General features: G+C 56.6%; 1 protein-coding gene across 3 annotated transcripts; it reads left to right on the forward strand.

The window, feature by feature from the left end:
• Positions 1-2,892: 2,892 nt before the first annotated feature.
• TRIM8 (tripartite motif containing 8) lies at positions 2,893-17,923 on the forward strand. Of its 3 annotated transcripts, none has more exons than XM_060125701.1 (6): positions 2,893-3,120; positions 3,258-4,492; positions 13,763-13,858; positions 14,196-14,429; positions 15,701-15,732; positions 16,336-17,923. In XM_060125701.1, exons 2-6 carry the CDS (start codon positions 3,923-3,925, stop codon positions 17,111-17,113), a joined length of 1,710 nt encoding a protein of 569 aa, XP_059981684.1. In that variant the 5' UTR covers positions 2,893-3,120; positions 3,258-3,922; the 3' UTR covers positions 17,114-17,923. The 3 variants fall into 3 exon arrangements, with proteins under 3 accessions (XP_059981684.1, XP_059981685.1, XP_059981683.1); XM_060125702.1 differs by adding an exon at positions 15,867-15,982 and having other exon boundaries at positions 2,893-4,492; positions 16,336-17,079; XM_060125700.1 differs by having other exon boundaries at positions 2,893-4,492.
• The last annotated feature ends 282 nt before the right edge of the window (positions 17,924-18,205 follow it).

Consider the following 18,205-nt stretch of genomic DNA (forward strand, 5'->3'; position numbering starts at 1 on the left):
TCCCCTGCATTGGCAGGCAGACTCTTTACCACTGTGCCACCAGGGACGTCCCTACCATTCAGAACATAATCGCCCATGATTCTGAAATCCATAATCTCCAGCACAAACCTCCCCTCTGAGTCTGTATATACAATTGTCTCCTCTAGGATTTCCACTGGGATAGCTAAACCAACTCAGATTTAACTTAGAACTATTAAAAATGTCCCCACCCAAACCTAATCCTCTCCAATTGTCTCCTTCTGGGTAAATGGCACCACCACCCAGCCTCTTGTTGAGGCCCAAATCATAAGTTCAGAAGGATATACTATATATATATACAGTGATAAGCACATCTTGATCCCATTCCTACCCCATTACTATTATGTGTTGATTCCTCTTCGCCCTATGTCTAAATCCTATCTAGTCCTATTGGCTCTACTTCCAAAATATATCCCAAATCTAGTAGCTTCTCACAACCAGCTTCAGGTCCAAACTCCTTACCATGACCCTGTGTGTTCTGGTCCCTACCTGGCTTCTCCCTCACAGCAGGCCTTCTTTCTGCCCTGGAACATGCCTGATTGATTCATTGCTTTTGCATTTGTTTTTCCTCCTGACTGAAGCAGTCTTTTCCCAGGTTGTCACTTGCCCAACCCCTCCTGAACATTCAGGTCTCAGCTCAAATGTCACTTTTTCTGAGAGTACTGTGTGAGTCCCGTACTCTCTATCACAGAAATTATCCTACATATTTAATTTTTTTTTAAAAAGTTTGGTACGTGTTCTCCAGGGAATCCCCAGGGCCTAGAAAAACGCCTGGGACATGAGGCTTTTGTTAAATATTTGTTAACTGACCGGTTGACCCCAGTTTTTTAAGCCTCCATTTCCTTATTAACTGAAGAGAGATAGTGCATATTTTGCTTGGTAGTTCTAAGTTAGAAATGTAGGGAAGGGAATTCCCTAGTGGTCCAGTAGTTAAGACTCCGTGCTTCCACTGCAGGGGGCATGGGTTCGATCCCTGGTCAGGGAACTAGGATCTCGCAAGCCACGAGGCCTGGCCAAAAATAAATAAATAAATAACGTATTTAAAATATATATATATATATATATATATATAGGGAAAAGTATTCAGAATATCGGGAAATTGCTGCACAGTGAACCTTTGTAATTCACTGCTCAGTTCCATCTGACAGATGAGCAGACTGACAAACCCTCCTTTCCCTCTCAGGTAAAAAGAGCTATGAGTGAAGAGGCCCAGAAAGATGTGGTCCCACCCCGCAATGTTATCATCTCCCTTTTAAGAAGCGCGGAAACTCAACCCCCATCCCCAATGTTTAAGGTAACCGAAGTTAGTGCAAGTCACATGAGGCCCACGGCTTGCCCCGCCTTAAAGAGGCGGAGCCTCAGTTTGGAGACCAATAGCAGGAACAATCTCCGGAACAGCCCCCAACTCCAGATAGGGAAAAGGGGAGGAGCCGGGCGCCCCAGCAGCAGTAATAGCACTTCCGGACAATACTCCCCGCCCCCTCCTCCCCCCTTCCGCGTCTGCTTATTTCTCCGGTGCCGGGTGAGCAGAACCAGCGGGTGCTGATTACAGGCGCCGCTGTTGCGCTGCTGCTTTCTCCTCTCCTCCCCCTCCCAGTCTCCCCGCCCTTCCCTTGCAGAGTAGCGGGACCGGCCTTGATGTAGGGACACCACCCTCCGCCTCTCTCCGCCCTAGCTCGGGACTCCGGCTCACCGCAGCCCGCTGCCCGCCCGCGTCTCCACCCTGCCAGCTGCACTCTGCTCCGAGCCCATTGTATCCTCCCTATCCCCGGGCTCAGACTCCGAGGCCAGGCCGTGGCGGGAAGATCGGGGACCTCTGTGCATCCCTCCAGCCGGTCCCGCGAGTCGGGGCCCCTCCCCCGCTTGCCGTCCTCGCAACGGTGCGGTAGCTGCGAGGGTGCCCTTCCCTCCCTGCTAAGGCTGAGACGGCCGACTGGCGGGCAGCAGGGACGCACCCCCCCACACCCCAGCCCCAGCGGCGAGCACCCCCCACCCCCGTCCCCTTCCTGGGAGAAGGAGAGCCGAAGCCCGAGAGAGCCGAGGCAGGAAAAGGCAGCCGTGGACTGCCCGGCTCGCAGATCATTTTTATTATCGAGATCATTATTAAAAGGGGGCGGGGAGCCCAGGATGCGGGGGAGGGGGCTAGAGACGCAGCTATTTTTATTAAACAGATTATTCCTGAAATAATAATACGCGCAAGATGGCTGAAGGTGGCTGTGATGAGAGTGTTGGGGGGTTTTTTCTTCCTTTTTTTTTTTTTTGATCTGAGGATAAAGCTCTGAGGCGACAGCCGCTGCGGAGACCCTGCCCGGAGTGCCCTCCCCAGATGAGAAGCAGCGGGCGGACAAACGGACCTACCGACGGAGCAACTGGCGCGGGCCCGCCCCGGACGCGTCGCCTGGGCAGCAGCCGGGGGCCGCGGGCGCTCGCCTTTCTGCCGACTTCTTCCAATTCTAATCTTTTTTTATATTTTGGAAAGAACCGGGGTGGGTGGAGCAGAGGTGGAGAGAAATCGGGACTTGGCATTTTCTCCCTTCTCTCTCTCCTAATTTGAGGGAGGCTGCCAGCCCTCCCCTTAAAAAAAATCCCACCACAAAAAAAAAAAAAAAAAAAAACAGAGAGAGAGATAGAAAGAACGCTGCAGGACCCTCCAGCGAGCGCGCTCGAACCCCCGGCCGCCACCGCGGCGGCCGCCGGGAGCCCAAGATGGCTGGGCGCTGAGGGAGGCAGTCCGGCTCGACTGGCTTGGCCCGGCCCCGCCGCCGCGGGCTGGCTCCGACCGTACGCCCGAAGGCCGGAGGAGAGGCCGAGAAGAAAAGAAAGTGGGGGGGGAGGGGGGCCGGGGTGGCGAAGGGGGAGGGCCGGGGGGAGGGGAGGGCCGGGAGCCGAGCCTCCTGTTCATTAGCAGTTGAGAAAAATTCCTTTCTAGTTTGATCAATCCTTGTTTTCCTCGGCAGAGCCGGGGCGCCCGCCCAGCGCGGAGACGGAGAGCGGGGTCTCTCGCGGCGGGGGCGCCCGGCGCCGGGCCTCGGGGGAGCGCAGAAGTAGCGACGAGGGGGTCAGGCCGGAGCACCGACGGGGCTTCTTCTCCCTCCCTTTCTGGTTGGTTTTTTTTTTTCCACTTCTCTCCCTCCCCCTTCCGTTTCTATTTGTGAAGGGAGGAGGAAGGCAGAGGCGGGCTGGTGTCTCTGGCCGGGGACTGGAATTTCATCTGAATGACTGCCCCTGCGCTCACGCAGTGCCCCGGAGTCGGCCCGCCTGCGCCCCGCAGCCCGCACCCGCAGACGGCCGGCCAGCCGGGGGGCGCCCGCGCCGCGGCCCGGGGACCGGCTTGCCTCGCCCTCCTGGTCCGGATCTAGCAGTCCTTGGCGCGGCCGCACTCGCTTCTCCGGCCTCTCAGACCCTGGACGAGGCGAGGGAGGCGCGGCGCCGGCGAGCCAGGAGAGTGCCACCATTGCCGCCGCCGTCGCTGGAGGAAGTGTGCGGCTCCCGGGCTCTGTCCGCCTTGGGGCGCGCCCCAATGTCAGCCGCGGGGCCGAGTGCAGGCCGTGGGCCGCCGCTGCCCTAGCCGAGCCGATCGGGAGGCGGCCTCTTATATGGAATTTGGACCCCGGCACTCCCCTCCAGGGCTGGTGCCCCGGCCGCGGCCCTGGCGCAGTCCGCGGTCTCCCGCTAGGCGCTCGGGAGGAGGAGGAGGAGGAGACGCAGCCGGCTGCGCGCGCTGCGTGAGGACCGAGGCTCCCTCCTCTGGGGGGCGGGCGCGCGGAAGGCGCTGGTGACTGAGCGACTCTCGGGGCCGCCGGGGCCCGGAGCTCGGGGCTTGGTGGGCCTGTAGTGGCACCGGACGGACCCCCAGAGTTTGGGAGTTGGGGAGACTTGCCCGGGCCCCCTGCCCGCAGCCGCTATGGCGGAGAATTGGAAGAACTGCTTCGAGGAGGAGCTCATCTGCCCCATCTGCCTGCATGTCTTCGTGGAGCCGGTGCAATTGCCGTGCAAACACAACTTCTGTCGGGGCTGCATTGGCGAGGCGTGGGCCAAGGACAGCGGCCTGGTGCGCTGCCCAGAGTGCAACCAGGCCTACAACCAGAAGCCGGGCCTGGAGAAGAACCTGAAGCTCACCAACATCGTGGAGAAGTTCAACGCCCTGCACGTGGAGAAGCCGCCGGCGGCGCTGCACTGCGTGTTCTGCCGCCGTGGCCCCCCGCTGCCGGCGCAGAAGGTCTGCCTGCGCTGCGAGGCGCCCTGCTGCCAGTCCCACGTGCAGACGCACCTGCAGCAGCCCTCCACCGCCCGCGGGCACCTCCTGGTGGAGGCGGACGACGTGCGGGCCTGGAGCTGCCCGCAGCACAACGCCTACCGCCTTTACCACTGCGAGGCCGAGCAGGTGGCCGTGTGCCAGTACTGCTGCTACTACAGCGGTGCGCATCAGGGACACTCGGTGTGCGACGTGGAGATCCGGAGGAATGAGATCCGGGCAAGTACCCTACACACAAACACACGCGCAACACACACACACACACAAACACTCTCTCTCCCTCCCTCTCTCTCTCTCTCTCTCTCTGTCTCTCTGTCTCTCTCTCTCTCCCCCTCTCTCTCCCTACCGCCTGGGGATCACCCATCCGGACAGGCTGACTCTTGTGACATCAGGCCAGAGGTTCCCTTACAAACTCCTCTGTAAGTTTGGAGGCAAGGTCCTGGGAAGTAGGATCCCCGATCGGTACTTGATATTCCTGCACCTGTGCTCATAGGGGGCATCTTGTGAGGCATTTATAGAATTGAGGTGTGGGGCTATCAGGGATAGAGTTTGGCTGTTGCTTTTCTGTTTTGCGCGCAGCTCCCTCCCCTGGCGTTGTTTCCGTAGGCCCTACGGGAAGTCACTAAAGGGAGTGACCCAGGTCCTGCTTCTCCAGCTGCTGTTTATGTAATGAGTGTCCTGGTGCCGCTGCTGTGGCTGACATGATCCATGATGCTGGCATACCAATGAGGAAGTAAACAAAAGCAGCCATGTTAGTTTCAAGCCCTAGTGGAAACATATTGGGGGGGCGGGGGGCTGGAGGGGGAGCTTCCGGAGGGAGAGCAAAACTCCTGGTATCTATCTGGCCAAGGCCTGGACAGCCAACAGCATCACCGGACAGCATCTCAGCTATTCGGATTATTCCCCATAGCCCGCTCTCCATGTGTGAGAATCGCTGCCCACTGTGTGCCTGTGCGTATTGCACGCGTCTGCATGAACACACCTTAAAGTATGTCTTCATCACTCTGAGCGCTTTTCTCCCAGCCCAGCCCTCTATCACAGCCCTCCCACATTTGGGGAGGAGAAGTGGAAGATGGAAGAAGAATCCTGTGGGTTTAAGGTTGAGCCGCCTTGCAATCTGGTTTCAGGCAGCTGGCTCCCCTGGGCTGCCGGCTGGGTGATTACGGAACCGCATCCCCTCCCATTGTATACACCCTGTAGCAGCAGCCAATGTCAAAACCGCCTTCCCCCTCAGGCCTCTGGGGCTGGCCTGGCTTTGGAGCTGGACTGAAGCAATACTTCCGTCCCCTTCAGTGGAGGGGGGCTCCTCCTGGGTTCCTCCCAGGTCCCCTGGCTTTCAGGGTTGAGTCATACCAGAAAGAAGGGGTTGGCCTGAGACTGTCTGAGCCATCTCAAGCCCCAGCTTGGGGCCTGGGTGTGATATCATGGGGGTGAGGTTGGGCTTTGGTAGGACTGGGAGTGTTTATGGGTGGGGGCCCCTGGAGGCTAGTGGAGGCCAGTGGGGAGCTTGGTTATGAGGAAGCTCTGAGCAGGGGACGGTTGTAGATGGGGGCTGTTTCCTGTAGGGGGACCAGTCAGAATGAGTCACTGTTCAGCAATTAAAAAACATACACATACCACTAACAAAAGGCAGGAGGGTTGCCACAGGCTGAGGGCAGGGATAACAAATAAAATTTGCTGTATAATTAGTTTCTAATCGGATGGGCTAGATCTGGGGTTTTGTGCCAGGACAGAGCCTCTGGTTTCTTAAAGGAAGTGTGGGTGGGGGATGGAGAGAAGAGCCTCCCCCCACCACCAGGGTTGGAAAAGGCAGAGGCCTAGGGGAACAAATGAGCCCCTAGTGTACTCCGCCCCCCACCCAGGGCAGGCAGAGCCCAGACTTTCCCTAGTATTGGGAAGCTGCTGCTATTAATAAAGATGCAAGGGCTGGGGAGGAGGCTGGGAAAAGTGCAGAGGCAGGAGAAAGGAAGGCTGTCCAGTTCTCTGTCCTGGGGTTGACGGTGGAAAATGAAAGGAAGGGAAAGGTGGAGATGGGGCTGAAAGGCACAGAAGAGGGGATAGCAACCAGGGTGATGAGTGAATGTGCGCCTGCACCCGCGGCTTTGCCCTTAGTTGTATCGGTGGTTGGTTGGTGGGTGTGAGCTCAGGTGTCTTTCATTTAGGTGGGGGATAAAACACAATTTTACCTGATTTGGTAGTAAGAGGGTGTCTGTAGATGTGGGTCTGTGTTTGTGAGTGTCTTTGAGACTGTCTGCTTTGCCCTCAAATGCACCTGTCTCCTGTCTGTATAGTTGGGGGATGGGGGGGTGGCACACATACGCAGAGTATACCCTGGGGTTCCTACCGGCAGGTCCCTGATCCCCCAGCTCATGGAAGGAACTGGATGGAAGCAGGCCCTGAACTTTGTCAGCAGCTCCATGTGTGTGCGTCTGCGTGCGTGCGTGCGTGTGTGTGTGTGTGTGTGTGTGTGTGTGTGTGTTCTTGTGTTCGTTCCTGTTCCTGGTGTGGGCAGGCTCAGAAGTAGTGGGTTGCATCACAGCCAGATGTGCAGTTCTGTGCGCTCAGCATCTGTGCCCCACAGCCTGAGTCTCGTCCCTCTCCAGGCTCCCCTACCCCAGGCCCTCCAGATTCTCTCTGGTGTCCCAGGGCACTGGAGTTGGAAATCCTTCAATGGCCCAGTGCCACTCACTGTGAGTTGGACTTATTGAACGAGTAGGAAGAGGGGCCCCACCCTCAGGGGAGGGGGTGAGCCACAAAGAACCTGAATGGAAGAACCCTTTGCACTCCATCCTCTCTAGGCTAGCCATGGGGAGGGGTGTTTTCCTGGGCTTCTTTTCCCTTGTGGGAGGGAGTCTGTCTTAAAGGGTCTCTGCTGGTACCACAGATGAAGGCAACAGAATTATCCCAGATGCAGGAGCAGAAGCATGGAAACGTGGCACACACCTTAAGATATAGCTCTGCTTCTTGTGCTTCCTCTTCCGTTGTCCCAGGGAGGGGCAGGGGCTGCTGAAATGCCCTACTGGCTAGGAATAGGAAACGCTGATCAATCTCCCCCGGTGGTCCTCCACACGCACACTCAAAGCACCCACCTGTGCAGCGGCCTAGAGCTGGGGCCCAGCAGGAATGCAAGCAGGGCTTCCGCCTAGCAGGGGACTAGCCGGGGGTCTCAGAGTCAGGCCTTCGAAGTCCTTGCCCCACTCTGCTCTTGGGAAGCCAGTGTGTAAGCCACGTTGCCATGAGGCCTGGATGCCCATTGGGTAGACTGCAGAGAACACTCTAAGACATGCCTAGACCCCAAATGTGTTCTCCCTTGGGGCTATGGGAGGCTAAGGGCCCAAGATTGGGATATCCAGGTGGACTCAGGTGTGGCGGCCCTAGGTGGTCAAACCCTCTTCCAGCCCCTGGGTTTAGGGGTTCATGTGAGGAACTCGGGACTGGTATGAGCTGGGAGCACCTCTATCTCATGACCTCCTTCAACATAGAAAGAAGATCCAAGATAAGGCCTAGTTATATCTGTGAAGGGCTATGCAGGGTGTGTGTGTGTGTGTGTGTGTGTGTGTGTGTTCAGGTCATAGTTGTGCCTCTGTGTCATTCCTAGTACCCCAGACAGGTTGGAAATGTGCGCAGGACCCTGTTCCTTGCATTCTCGAAGGTTTAGAGTTGAGAGGAGATGTTCTCTGGGGACAGGATCCCACTTCTTGGGCCAGTTTGGGGTTTGCAGCTGCTGGGGGTGAGGTCATCCTGCTCACATTGTTCATGGCCGGAGGCGCTGCCCTGGGACCCTGGAGGGGATCCTAGGTCTCCACCCCACGTGTCTGTCTCCGGGTGGACTCTGGGAGTGAGGGCCGCCCTGGCCCAGCTATAGCCAGGCTGTGGCTGCAGCCTGGCTCAGGCGGTACGGACCCCTCTCTCCGCTGCCCCCGACCATAATCCTGAGGTCTCAGGTGGGGTGGGAGGTGGGAGGGTCAAGTGGCTGCTCCTTCCTTGACCATCTTGAAGGATCAGGAAGAGGGGGCCTGACTTGGCCTTCCTCCCTGGCCCTGGGCAGAGGAGCCTGAGGCGGAGGCCCAGGCCCCCACCTCCACCCCAGGATCCTGCTGACACAGGCAGACCAGACGCCTGTCATGCACGCCCTGCTGATGACTGCGTGCTGCAGCTCCGGGTGCCTGTGCATCCAGGTCTGTCTGCAGGTGTGTGTGTGCGCGTGTGTAACCAGTGCGTCTGGTCGTGCATCTCACATGGGACTACTTGTGTGTATCTCTGAGAAGGTGCAATGTGAGTGACTGACTTAATTACGGAGTTGTCTTGTGTGTGGCTGTGGGGTCGGGAAGACGTGCACGTGTGTGTGTGTATGTGAGCGAGAGGAGGGTGCCCTGCTTGCCGTTCACCTGCGAGTTGAAGTTGAGTGTGCACACGTATCTGTCGTTGACAGCGCTAGTGTGTTCCTGCCTGATGGTGGTTGGTTGGTGGGTGTGAGTCTTGTGTGACTTTCTCACCTGGTGGAGGTGTTGGGGAGGGGAGGAGACTCACCTTCGGTGAGCTTGTTGCCTGTAGTGGGCTTTGGAGGTGGAAGCCCGGATGGATCCTGCGATGCTGTGTTGTGGGCATTTGGGGTGGTCATAGGAAGAAGGGAAGCCCGGCTTGGGCCCCAGCCCTGGACCGAGCAGGCAGGCTTGGCTGGCCTCATCCCTGGCTCTGGGAAAGCCTTCCTTCCCGGCTGGCCTGGCATTCAAACACAGACAAAGGGGGGCTTTCTCTCTCGCCTCTTTGTTCTGCTGCCCCAGAGCAGTGCACTCTGCATGGCAAAAGCTAATTCCACTCTGCAGCTGGGAAACCCTCTCTGGGGTCTGCCGGGGCTTGCCTCCGAGGTGCTGCCTTTCTCCTTGTCCCTGGTTCCTGCTCTGTAGCCTCTTCTCTCTGGGTCTGTGATTGCCCGCAGCCTGGGGGTCCACATGGTAGCCCTAGGTAGGGGCTGAGGCATGGGAAGGGACAACTAAGGCTGAGACCAGGAGGGAGTGCTGTGGCCCAGGGAGAGGGGAGGCTGACGTATTCCTGGGACAAGGGCTTATGTGGGAGAGTGGGGGGCGGCTTTGGCAGCTGGGGAGGAGGTTAGGAGGGGGTAGCTCTGAGCGGGGGCTTCATCCAGAGCTGGAGCTGGCATGAGAGTCATCTGGGCAGGGATCCCAGCAGGCAGAGGTACTCCAGCAGCCCAGCGCCCTCTTCCCGCCTCCACCCCATCACAGGGGCTGCTGGTCCCAGCTCTGGTCCCATCTACAAACTTGAGGTCTGCCTCTGGCCCAGATCCTGGGGCCCTGCTCCCTCCTGACTTTGCTTCTCTTCAAGGTTGACTTGAGGGTTTTATTATTATCATTTATTAACTTTTATACAGCCTAGAGTCCCAATGGCCTTACCCGTCTGCCCAGTCCAGTCTGGCATCAAAAATGCCAGCTGGGCCTGGCCAGTCAGTCTCCAGAGGGCTGTGAGTGAGGCTTTCCCAGGGTAGGAATGTGAGGGGCTCATGATTGCCCCTCTCCCCAGGCTGGGAGGGGCTTTGAGGGAGCAGCTCAAGGCAGAGGCTAGAACATTAGGCGACAGATATGAGGGTCCTGGAGGGGTGGGAATGGTGTGCCCCCAAGTCTTCCTGATGCTTTTGCCCTCACAGACCCAGGAGCAGACCGTGGAAGGCCTTAGGTCCTTAGGGAAGGACAGGGACAGCAGTAAGCAGGTCCCACCTGGGCCAGCAGGTGTAGCGTGGGGCTGGGCCTCCAATTGCCCCTGCCCCTGCTGGAGGCCTGGTCCCTCAAGTGCTCCTAGTCTAGACCATTCTAGTCTCCCCTCTGTCCCTGCACTCCTGAGGTGTGCCACAATCCAGGTGACCCACTCTGGGCTGGGAGCAGTTTGTAAGGTGCCCTCCCCCACACTGAGAGGCCTTGCCCTGAATCAAGCCAGGAAATCTCTCAGCTGTGGGTTTTTCCCAGGTAGGCAGTGGAGCCTCAGCTCTCAGTAGTTCTGGGAGGTTGGGATGGAAAGGAGGCTGCTGGTAGTGGGGAGGGGTCCTTGCTTCCTCTGTTCCCCATCTCCCAGCTTCTCAGCAGCCTGATTCATTCATTGGTAGAATCGAGGTGAGGGGTACTAAAGGGGCAGCAAGTGGATATTTCCCTTCCTCCCCACCATCCCGATTTTCCAGTGCCTGAGGTAGCAGTGTCCCCCCACCCCCTGCTTCCCCCCGATGTTGGCTGTGGCAGGATTAAGAACACCTAGCCCCGACGGATCACCGTTCCTGCAAGGGTGAGCTGGCCATGGTGGGCCCCCCGCCCAGCCCTCCCTGGCTGCCATTCCCTGGCCAGTTTCCTTCCTATTCCTGGCCCTTCCCTTCCCTCTGTAGTGGAGACAGAAGCCCGATGGCCTCTGAGCTGGGGGAGAGCCAATGAAACCCAGCCACCTGCTAGGCAGTGTGGCCACTGCCATCGCTAGACCTGGACTGGGCTCCATCCCAGAGGGCTCTGGGCAGGCAGGAACCAGGACCTGGACCTGGAAGCCAAGGGAAGACACCTCAGGGTCCCAGCGTGGCCGTGCTGCCAGGAAAGGATCTGAGAAAAGCCTAGATGGCGCAAGGGGCTGAGCCCCACTCCCCAGGACAAGACAGGAAGTGCCTCCCTTGGCTGTGCCCTGAGGGGTCAGCCATGAACTCCCTGAAGAGTTGCAGGGGAGTGGGACAGAGGCCTCCCACGGGCCTAGAGGGTGGGAGTGAACAGCCCCATTCCAGGCCTCTGAGGGAAGTGGGGCTGAGATCCTATCTGGGGCTACCTCTCTTCTGCCCCTCGTCTGGGACTTAGCTACAGGTGCACCTCTACTCTGATACCAGTGGGTTTGGTCATGAAAAGTAGTTGGGCCAGGAGACCGTGGTGCACAGATGTGTGTGTGTGGCTGGGGCCTGGGCTCTCGGATATCCTGGGCACTGGGAAGGCAGGAGTGGCCTGGAGCCTGAGATGCATCCAAGTTGGAGGGACTGCTTCCCGAGTGTGGGGACAAGGCAGCCAGCAGGCAAAAAATTGAGGGTCAATTGTAACAGGGGAGGTGCTTCCTGAGTGTGGGGACGAGGCAGCCAGCAGGCAAAAAATGGAGGGTCAGTTGTAACAGGGGAGGTAAAAAGGTCTCATATCCTTTGGTGGTACCCTGGCCACCTTGCCTTCAGGCAGGCCTCCCTCAGTCATCGGGGGCCTTCAGGAGGGCCAGCCTTTACTGTGCAGGGCTGTGTGTGTGTGACAGTGTGCCCGAGGGGGTCTCAGGGCCCAGGTGGTGGCGTGTGCTTGTGTGTGTGCGTGCAGTTGTATGCATGTAGGTGGGCCATACTGTGGGGTGCCGCCTGCCCTTTTCACGTGACTGGGGGCAGTTTCACAGGAAGGGAGGGTGTGTGACTACCTCTGCTCCTGCGCCCAGCCAGCTGTGTTTCTCTACAGGCTCTGACTCTCAGGCTGGCAGCAGATCCATGTGCATGTTGGGCTGGGGGTGGGGGGCAGGGCAACATCTCCTGTCTCTTAAGGTACTGTCCTGGGTCACTGAAAGGTCAAAATTGTTGTGGGGGGCGGGGTGCCCCAGGCTTTCCCAGCTCAGAATCTGAGAGCCTCACCCCCTGCGTCCTCCTGTCCCCAGGGCCCTGGTTCTAGGGCAGCCACCAACAAAAAACAGGGTCGCTGAACCCTCCTGGCTGGCCTTGGTTTCCCCATATGTAAAGGGGTTTGGGGGAATAAGGAAGGGATTGGTGGCGGCTTGTCTTTTGGAAGCCAGCTGAGTGTGGACAGGAGTGGGGGTCATGGGTCAAACTTGAGGGTCACTTTGAGGTCCACACAGAGGAAGAAAAAGAACCACTTCTTGTTGAGTGGACACTTACTGTGAGCTAGGTTCTGTGCAATCTGCTTTGCAAACCTTGTTTTGTGTGCAAAACCCATGGGTTTATTCAGGAAACACATTATGCATCTGTAGGGTGCTGGGGCCTTTGTGGGTCCCGGCTAGGAAGGGAAGTGGAAAAATGCAGCAGCAAAGCCCTGTTTTCAAGAGGTCTTGAGTTTTGTTTGGAGATTAGACCACAGTTGGTCAGACTATAGAATAGTGTTTTCCCATAGCTCTTTCTGTGAGATGGTCACGCTTTGTGTTTGTGGTGTCCAGTACATTAGCCACTAGCTGCATGTAGCTATTGAGCACTTGAAATGAGGCTGGTACAACAGAAGAACTGATGTTCAATTTAATTTATTTTTAACTAACTTAAAATGAAATAGCCACATGTGACTAGTGGCTACTGTATTGGACAGCACAGCTACAGAGGGAGAGCAGAATGTGACAGCCCCTTGTATGGCCAAGACAGGGAGGGTCCTGCACAGACTCCGAGCAGGGGCCATGGAAAGTTTCCTAGAGGAGCAGGACCTTAAGCTGGGCTTTGAAGGATAGACAAGGGATGGGGAGAAGGCACTGTGGGCTGCAGAAAAACACCAGCTGGGTGCATGGAGTTCAGATTTGCAGTGTCAGGGACAGGATACCAGCCCACCTGGCTGGGAGAGTCAGCTTGTAAGTAAGAAAGCCTACAGAGTTTGGAAGGAGGGGTCATCGAGGGATCTTGGGCAGGAGAGAGACCCTGTTTGAAGAGGTGTATCTGGCAAGGGAGGATGACAGGGCGGCTGGAACAGCTGGGATAGGCAGGTCTGGGAAGAGAGGGCTTGTAGAGACAGAAGATTAAGGGCTGAGAAGAGCAGCATTGTTCCGAACCTTCCAGCAGACTGACCTTGGGTCTTAGGAGAGCCAGAGTTTCCTTTCCACCCAGGTCCAACTGAGGGGCTGAGGGAGTTAGCAAGGACTTCAGAGGCCTAGCTCTCAGCATCAAGAGCAAGCAAGGGGGCAGCTGGCTGGTTTTATGCCCCCCAAGTGTAAGGCAAACGTCAGGTGAGATCTCTGGACCGGGCCAGAGGGCCTGTGAGACCCAGGAAGCTTGTGTGACCCTCTGCATCATTTCTGAGATGGTGCTCCCCAGAGGGAGGCAGCATGACTTGGATAAGAACAGACCCTACTACCTGGTCATTTAGGTTTGTATTCCAGCTCTGATACTAGCTGTGTGACTTTGGGTGAATTACTTAACCTTTCTGGTTTCCTCTTCTCTGAAATGAGGATAATAATAGTATGTATCTCATAGCATTACTAGAATGATCAGATAAGTCTATACAGGAAAAGTGCTTACAACAGAGGCAGGCCTGACCCTGCCCTCAGAAAGTTTATGGTTTAGATATGTGTGGGAAGCATTCCAGGCTTTTTCGTCCTGGGGACAGGCTGGCCAGACAGTTGTCACCAGGCCCCTGGGATTGCATGGGAGCCAGAAGGGGTTGGGGGGGCAGAAATTTTAGGTCGTCTGGGAAAAAGGATCCAGAGGATGAGTCTGTTCTGTAGAGGTAAGGATGGTATCCACCCATTCCTCTGATGCCCCTACCCCAACTGTCTCTGCAGAAGATGCTGATGAAGCAGCAGGACCGGCTGGAGGAGCGAGAGCAGGACATTGAGGACCAGCTGTACAAACTCGAGTCAGACAAGCGCCTGGTGGAGGTAGCTAAGCCCAAGCCCATGGTATGAGGTGGGGGGCGGCTTGGGTACTGGGCCTTGGGCTAGGATCTGTTGTGTGGTCGGCTCTATGCCGGAATCCCTTGGTCAGTCATTCAATGAACCGTCAGTGGATGAGCCCCCCACTGGTGCCAGGGTACCTGTCCAGAGCCCTGTGCTACCAGTGGGGGATCGGCAGGTCAGACTTTGCCTTTGGGAGCCCTGGGCAGCCTGGGGCTTTGGGGTCCCAGACTCCCCCATCCAGGATGTGAGACAGGCAGGAGCAGCAGCCTGAAGTCCCCAGTACTTACCTGCCCACCCACTCTTGCCCCGGTGCCCGCAGGAGAAGGTGAGCCAGCTGAAGGAGGAAGTGCGGCTGCAATACGAGAAGCTGCACCAGCTGCTGGATGAGGACCTGCGGCAGACGGTGGAGGTCCTGGACAAGGCCCAGGCCAAGTTCTGCAGCGAGAACGCAGCGCAGGCGCTGCATCTTGGGGAGCGCATGCAGGAGGCCAAGAAGCTGCTGGGCTCCCTGCAGCTGCTCTTCGACAAGACGGAGGACGTCAGCTTCATGAAGGTGGGCTGGGCCTGGGACCGGCTGGTGGGACCCAAGGGGCATTTTTAAGAATTTTTTTTTTTTTTTTTTTGTGCCTTGGGTCTTCGTTGCTGTGCGCGGGCTTTCTCTAATTGTGGCGAGTGGGGGCTACTCTTCATTGAGGTGCGTGGGCTTCTCATTGCGGTGGCTTCTCTTGTTGTGGAGCATGAGCTCTAGGTGTGCGGGCTTCAGTAGTTGCGGCTTACGGGCTCTAGAGCTCAGGCTTAGTAGATGTGGTGCACGGGCTTAGTTGCTCTGCGGCATGTGGGATCTTCCCGGACCAGGGCTCGAACCCGTGCCCCCTGCATTGGCAGGCAGATTCTTAACCACTGCATCATCAGGGAAGCCCCAAGGGGCATTTCTAAATTGGAGTCTGTGATGCTTTGCTCCCCAACTGGTTCCCCCCACCAGTATGCTCACAGGGCTTTGGAGCCAGCCTTCATGGATTCAAAACCCTCCCACCCTGTTCCTTCTAGCTTTGTGACCTTGGGCAAGTCATATATGTTCCCTAGGCCTCAGCTCCCTCACTTATAAAATGGGGTTGATAATACAGATCTATTATCTGTTACCCGCAATGCCAAAGTTTTAGAAATCTCTGAAAACTGAAAGAAAAAATTTCTGGCAGCTCATTTAACAGCAAAAATTGACCTGAACTGATGCTGACAATTTATGGCCTTTATTGATCTTTACTTGGTACAAATATTGAAACATATTGCTGGGACTTCTCTGGCAGTCCAGCGGTTAAGACTCTGCTCTTCCAGTGCAGGGGAGGGATTCGATCCCTGGTCAGGGAACTAAGATGCCACATGCCACGAGGCGTGGCCAAAAAAAAAAACAACAAAACATATTGCTGCAGAAACATTGATGTGTTAGATTACAGTGTCCTACGCTGTAATCACATATTATGATACGGGCATCATATTTCCCTTCTAAAGTCCAAAAAATTCCAAATTCCAAAAGACATCTTGCCCCAAAGATTTTTTGGGGTAAAAGATTGAGTGCTTGCAGAACGTTCCTCCTAGGGTAGTCGTTTAGATAAGGTGATAGATGTATAGAAAGCACTTACAGTGTTGTCTGTCACATAGCAAGCGCTCAATCTTCTGAAAATGGAGACACCCCACCCCCTGCCCCGCCACACTCTGGCCAGAATCAGAAGGTCAGCCCTGCCTGGGGAGAGAGAGGATGGGGCAGCTTCCATCTTCCCCTCTCTCATGCTGCCTTTCCCACTGACTAACCCTTTTCTCTCCCTCTAGAACACCAAGTCTGTGAAAATCCTAATGGACAGGTGAGCAGATGGCCACCAGCCCTCAGGGGAACACATGTGGGGGAGGGCAGGAAGGGCCAGGCCCACTGCGGGGAGGTAGGGCGGGCTTACCGGTGATACCTCCTCACAGCAGATGCCCCGTCCACTGCCCCCAGGACCCAGACCTGTACAGGCAGCAGCCTTTCTCCCCCTAAGATCGGCCACTTGAACTCCAAGCTCTTCCTGAACGAGGTGGCCAAGAAGGAGAAGCAGCTACGGAAGATGCTAGAAGGTGAGGGTGGGATCCTCAATCAAAGGGAGAGAACCCTTTGGGCAGGGGTAAATGCCAGAACCTTCCTTCTGACAGGCAGCCTGGCCTAGTCAGATAGACCTTTCCTCATATCCCTGCTTTGCTACTTCTAGCTGTGGGACCTTGGGCAAGCCGTAGTACCTCCCTGAGCCTCAGCTTCTTCAGCTGTAAGATGGGAAAGATAATAGTATCTGCTTGCTAACGGAGTAGTGAGCATCAAGATGGTGCATGATGTGTTGTGCTTGGTCCTACAGATGGAAAATGTCCCCGGGGGAGAGGAGGCCTGGGTTGCCTGGGACAGGGGCTTTAGCGACTTTTGCCCAAACTCTCCACAGGCCCCTTCAGCACACCGGTGCCCTTCCTGCAGAGCGTCCCCCTGTACCCTTGTGGTGTGAGCAGCTCTGGGGCGGAAAAGCGCAAGCACTCGACGGCCTTCCCCGAGGCCAGTTTCCTAGAGACGTCGTCGGGCCCCGTGGGCAGCCAGTATGGGGCAGCGAGCACAGCCAGCGGCGAGGGCCAGTCAGGGCAGCCCCTGGGCCCCTGCAGCTCCACGCAGCACTTGGTGGCCCTGCCGGGCGGCGCCCAACCAGTGCACTCAAGTCCTGTGTTCCCCCCATCGCAGTATCCCAATGGCTCCGCCGCCCAGCAGCCCATGCTCCCCCAGTATGGGGGCCGCAAGATTCTCGTCTGTTCTGTGGACAACTGTTACTGTTCTTCCGTGGCCAACCATGGCGGCCACCAGCCCTACCCCCGCTCCGGCCACTTCCCCTGGACAGTGCCCTCACAGGAGTACTCACATGCGCTCCCGCCCACACCTTCCGTCCCCCAGTCCCTTCCCAGCCTGGCGGTCAGAGACTGGCTCGACGCCTCCCAGCAGCCTGGCCACCAGGATTTCTACAGGGTGTATGGGCAGCCGTCCACCAAACACTACGTGACGAGCTAACGCTACGCGGGCGGTGGGGCGCTGGGGAATCTCCCCGCCTCAGCCCCCAGTGGCTCGGGAATGACGCATCCAGAGACCTGCCCTTCTACCTTCCTGTCCTCCCTCCCTTCCTCCTTCATTTCTCCAAGTCTTTTCCTTTTGGATTTTGTTTTGTTTGGGGCTTGTTTTGATTTTTTTTTTATCACGAATCTCCTGGACTCGGAGGTGACAGTGGGAGCTGGCCTGGGCCGGGGCTGCAGGTGGCTCTGGAGTTGGGAAAGCGTCTACCTCAAGGCGCTGAGCTCTCTCTCTCTGTCTCTCCTTTTTTCTTCCACTCCTTCCCCTACCCACCCCCGTGGCTGGAAGGAGCCTCAGCTTCCCCTAAAGCCTTGGGGGTAGGGGCAGTTTCCAACTCTCCTCAGCCAGCCCTGGGAGGAGGGACCAGTGTCCACTGGCCTGCTTCTCCTCTTGTTTTTCTTTTGGGCAGTTTGATCACTGACTAAATAAGGAAAGACCTGTAGATTGTGGGGCTTTTTTTTTTTTTTAATTTTTTTTAAAACCAAGAATGATTTCTCCTGCTTCCTTCTCACCATCCTCCCAGACGGAGTTCAAAGGCCACTTCTCAAGCAGCGTTTGGCACCTTCAGCCTCAGAATGGAATCTTAAAGACAGGAACCCCCATGTCCAGGAAAGGGGAAAGGAACCTTGCCAATGATAGTGACCACAGCAAAAGCAAATAATAATAATATTAATAATAATAAAGAGAAATAAAAGAAATAATAAAATAAAAAAACATAGCACAGCCCTTGTTGAGGTCAGCGGGAGAGGAGGGGCTGCCCGGAGTTGGGTCCTTGCCTGGATTTTGACACAGCGACTTCCTGTAGTGAGCACTTTGTATGAATCGTGGACTTCCTGTTCTCAAGGCGCAGGTATTTATTCTGTAATCTGTCTAGAGCACACACCGAAATCCAACCTTCTAATAAACATAATGGCGCAGTCCCACTCCCTGCCTCGCCTCTTACCCCTAACTCCCCCAGGCCTGGGGTCTTCAGGCGTTGGTGTGGGGAGGGGCCCCTCTAGGGATGGAAGCCCCTGCCCTCCTTGCCTTGATTCTCTCCGGGGTTTAGCCTGTTCCAGGCCTGTGAACGTCAGTTCGTCAGGTACTAACTGCGTCTGGTCTCAGCCTTGGGTTCATTTGGCAAATATTTGCTGAGGGCCTCCTAGGCCCAGCCCCCGGCCGCATGGGCCCCGGCATCTCTTTGAGTTTCTGCCAACATGCTCTTA

This window comes from Lagenorhynchus albirostris, chromosome 16 (genome assembly GCF_949774975.1).
Source record: "Lagenorhynchus albirostris chromosome 16, mLagAlb1.1, whole genome shotgun sequence".
Taxonomy (NCBI): Eukaryota; Metazoa; Chordata; class Mammalia; order Artiodactyla; family Delphinidae; genus Lagenorhynchus; species Lagenorhynchus albirostris.

Bases quoted from the DNA above. Each gene is read 5' to 3' on its own strand.
- TRIM8 (XM_060125700.1), top strand. From the start codon at position 3,923: ATGGCGGAGAATTGGAAGAACTGCTTCGAGGAGGAGCTCATCTGCCCC. The intron at 13,859-14,195 runs GTAGCTAAGCCC...CGGTGCCCGCAG, and splicing joins CAGACAAGCGCCTGGTGGAG to GAGAAGGTGAGCCAGCTGAA. The intron at 14,430-15,700 runs GTGGGCTGGGCC...CTCTCCCTCTAG, and splicing joins AGGACGTCAGCTTCATGAAG to AACACCAAGTCTGTGAAAAT.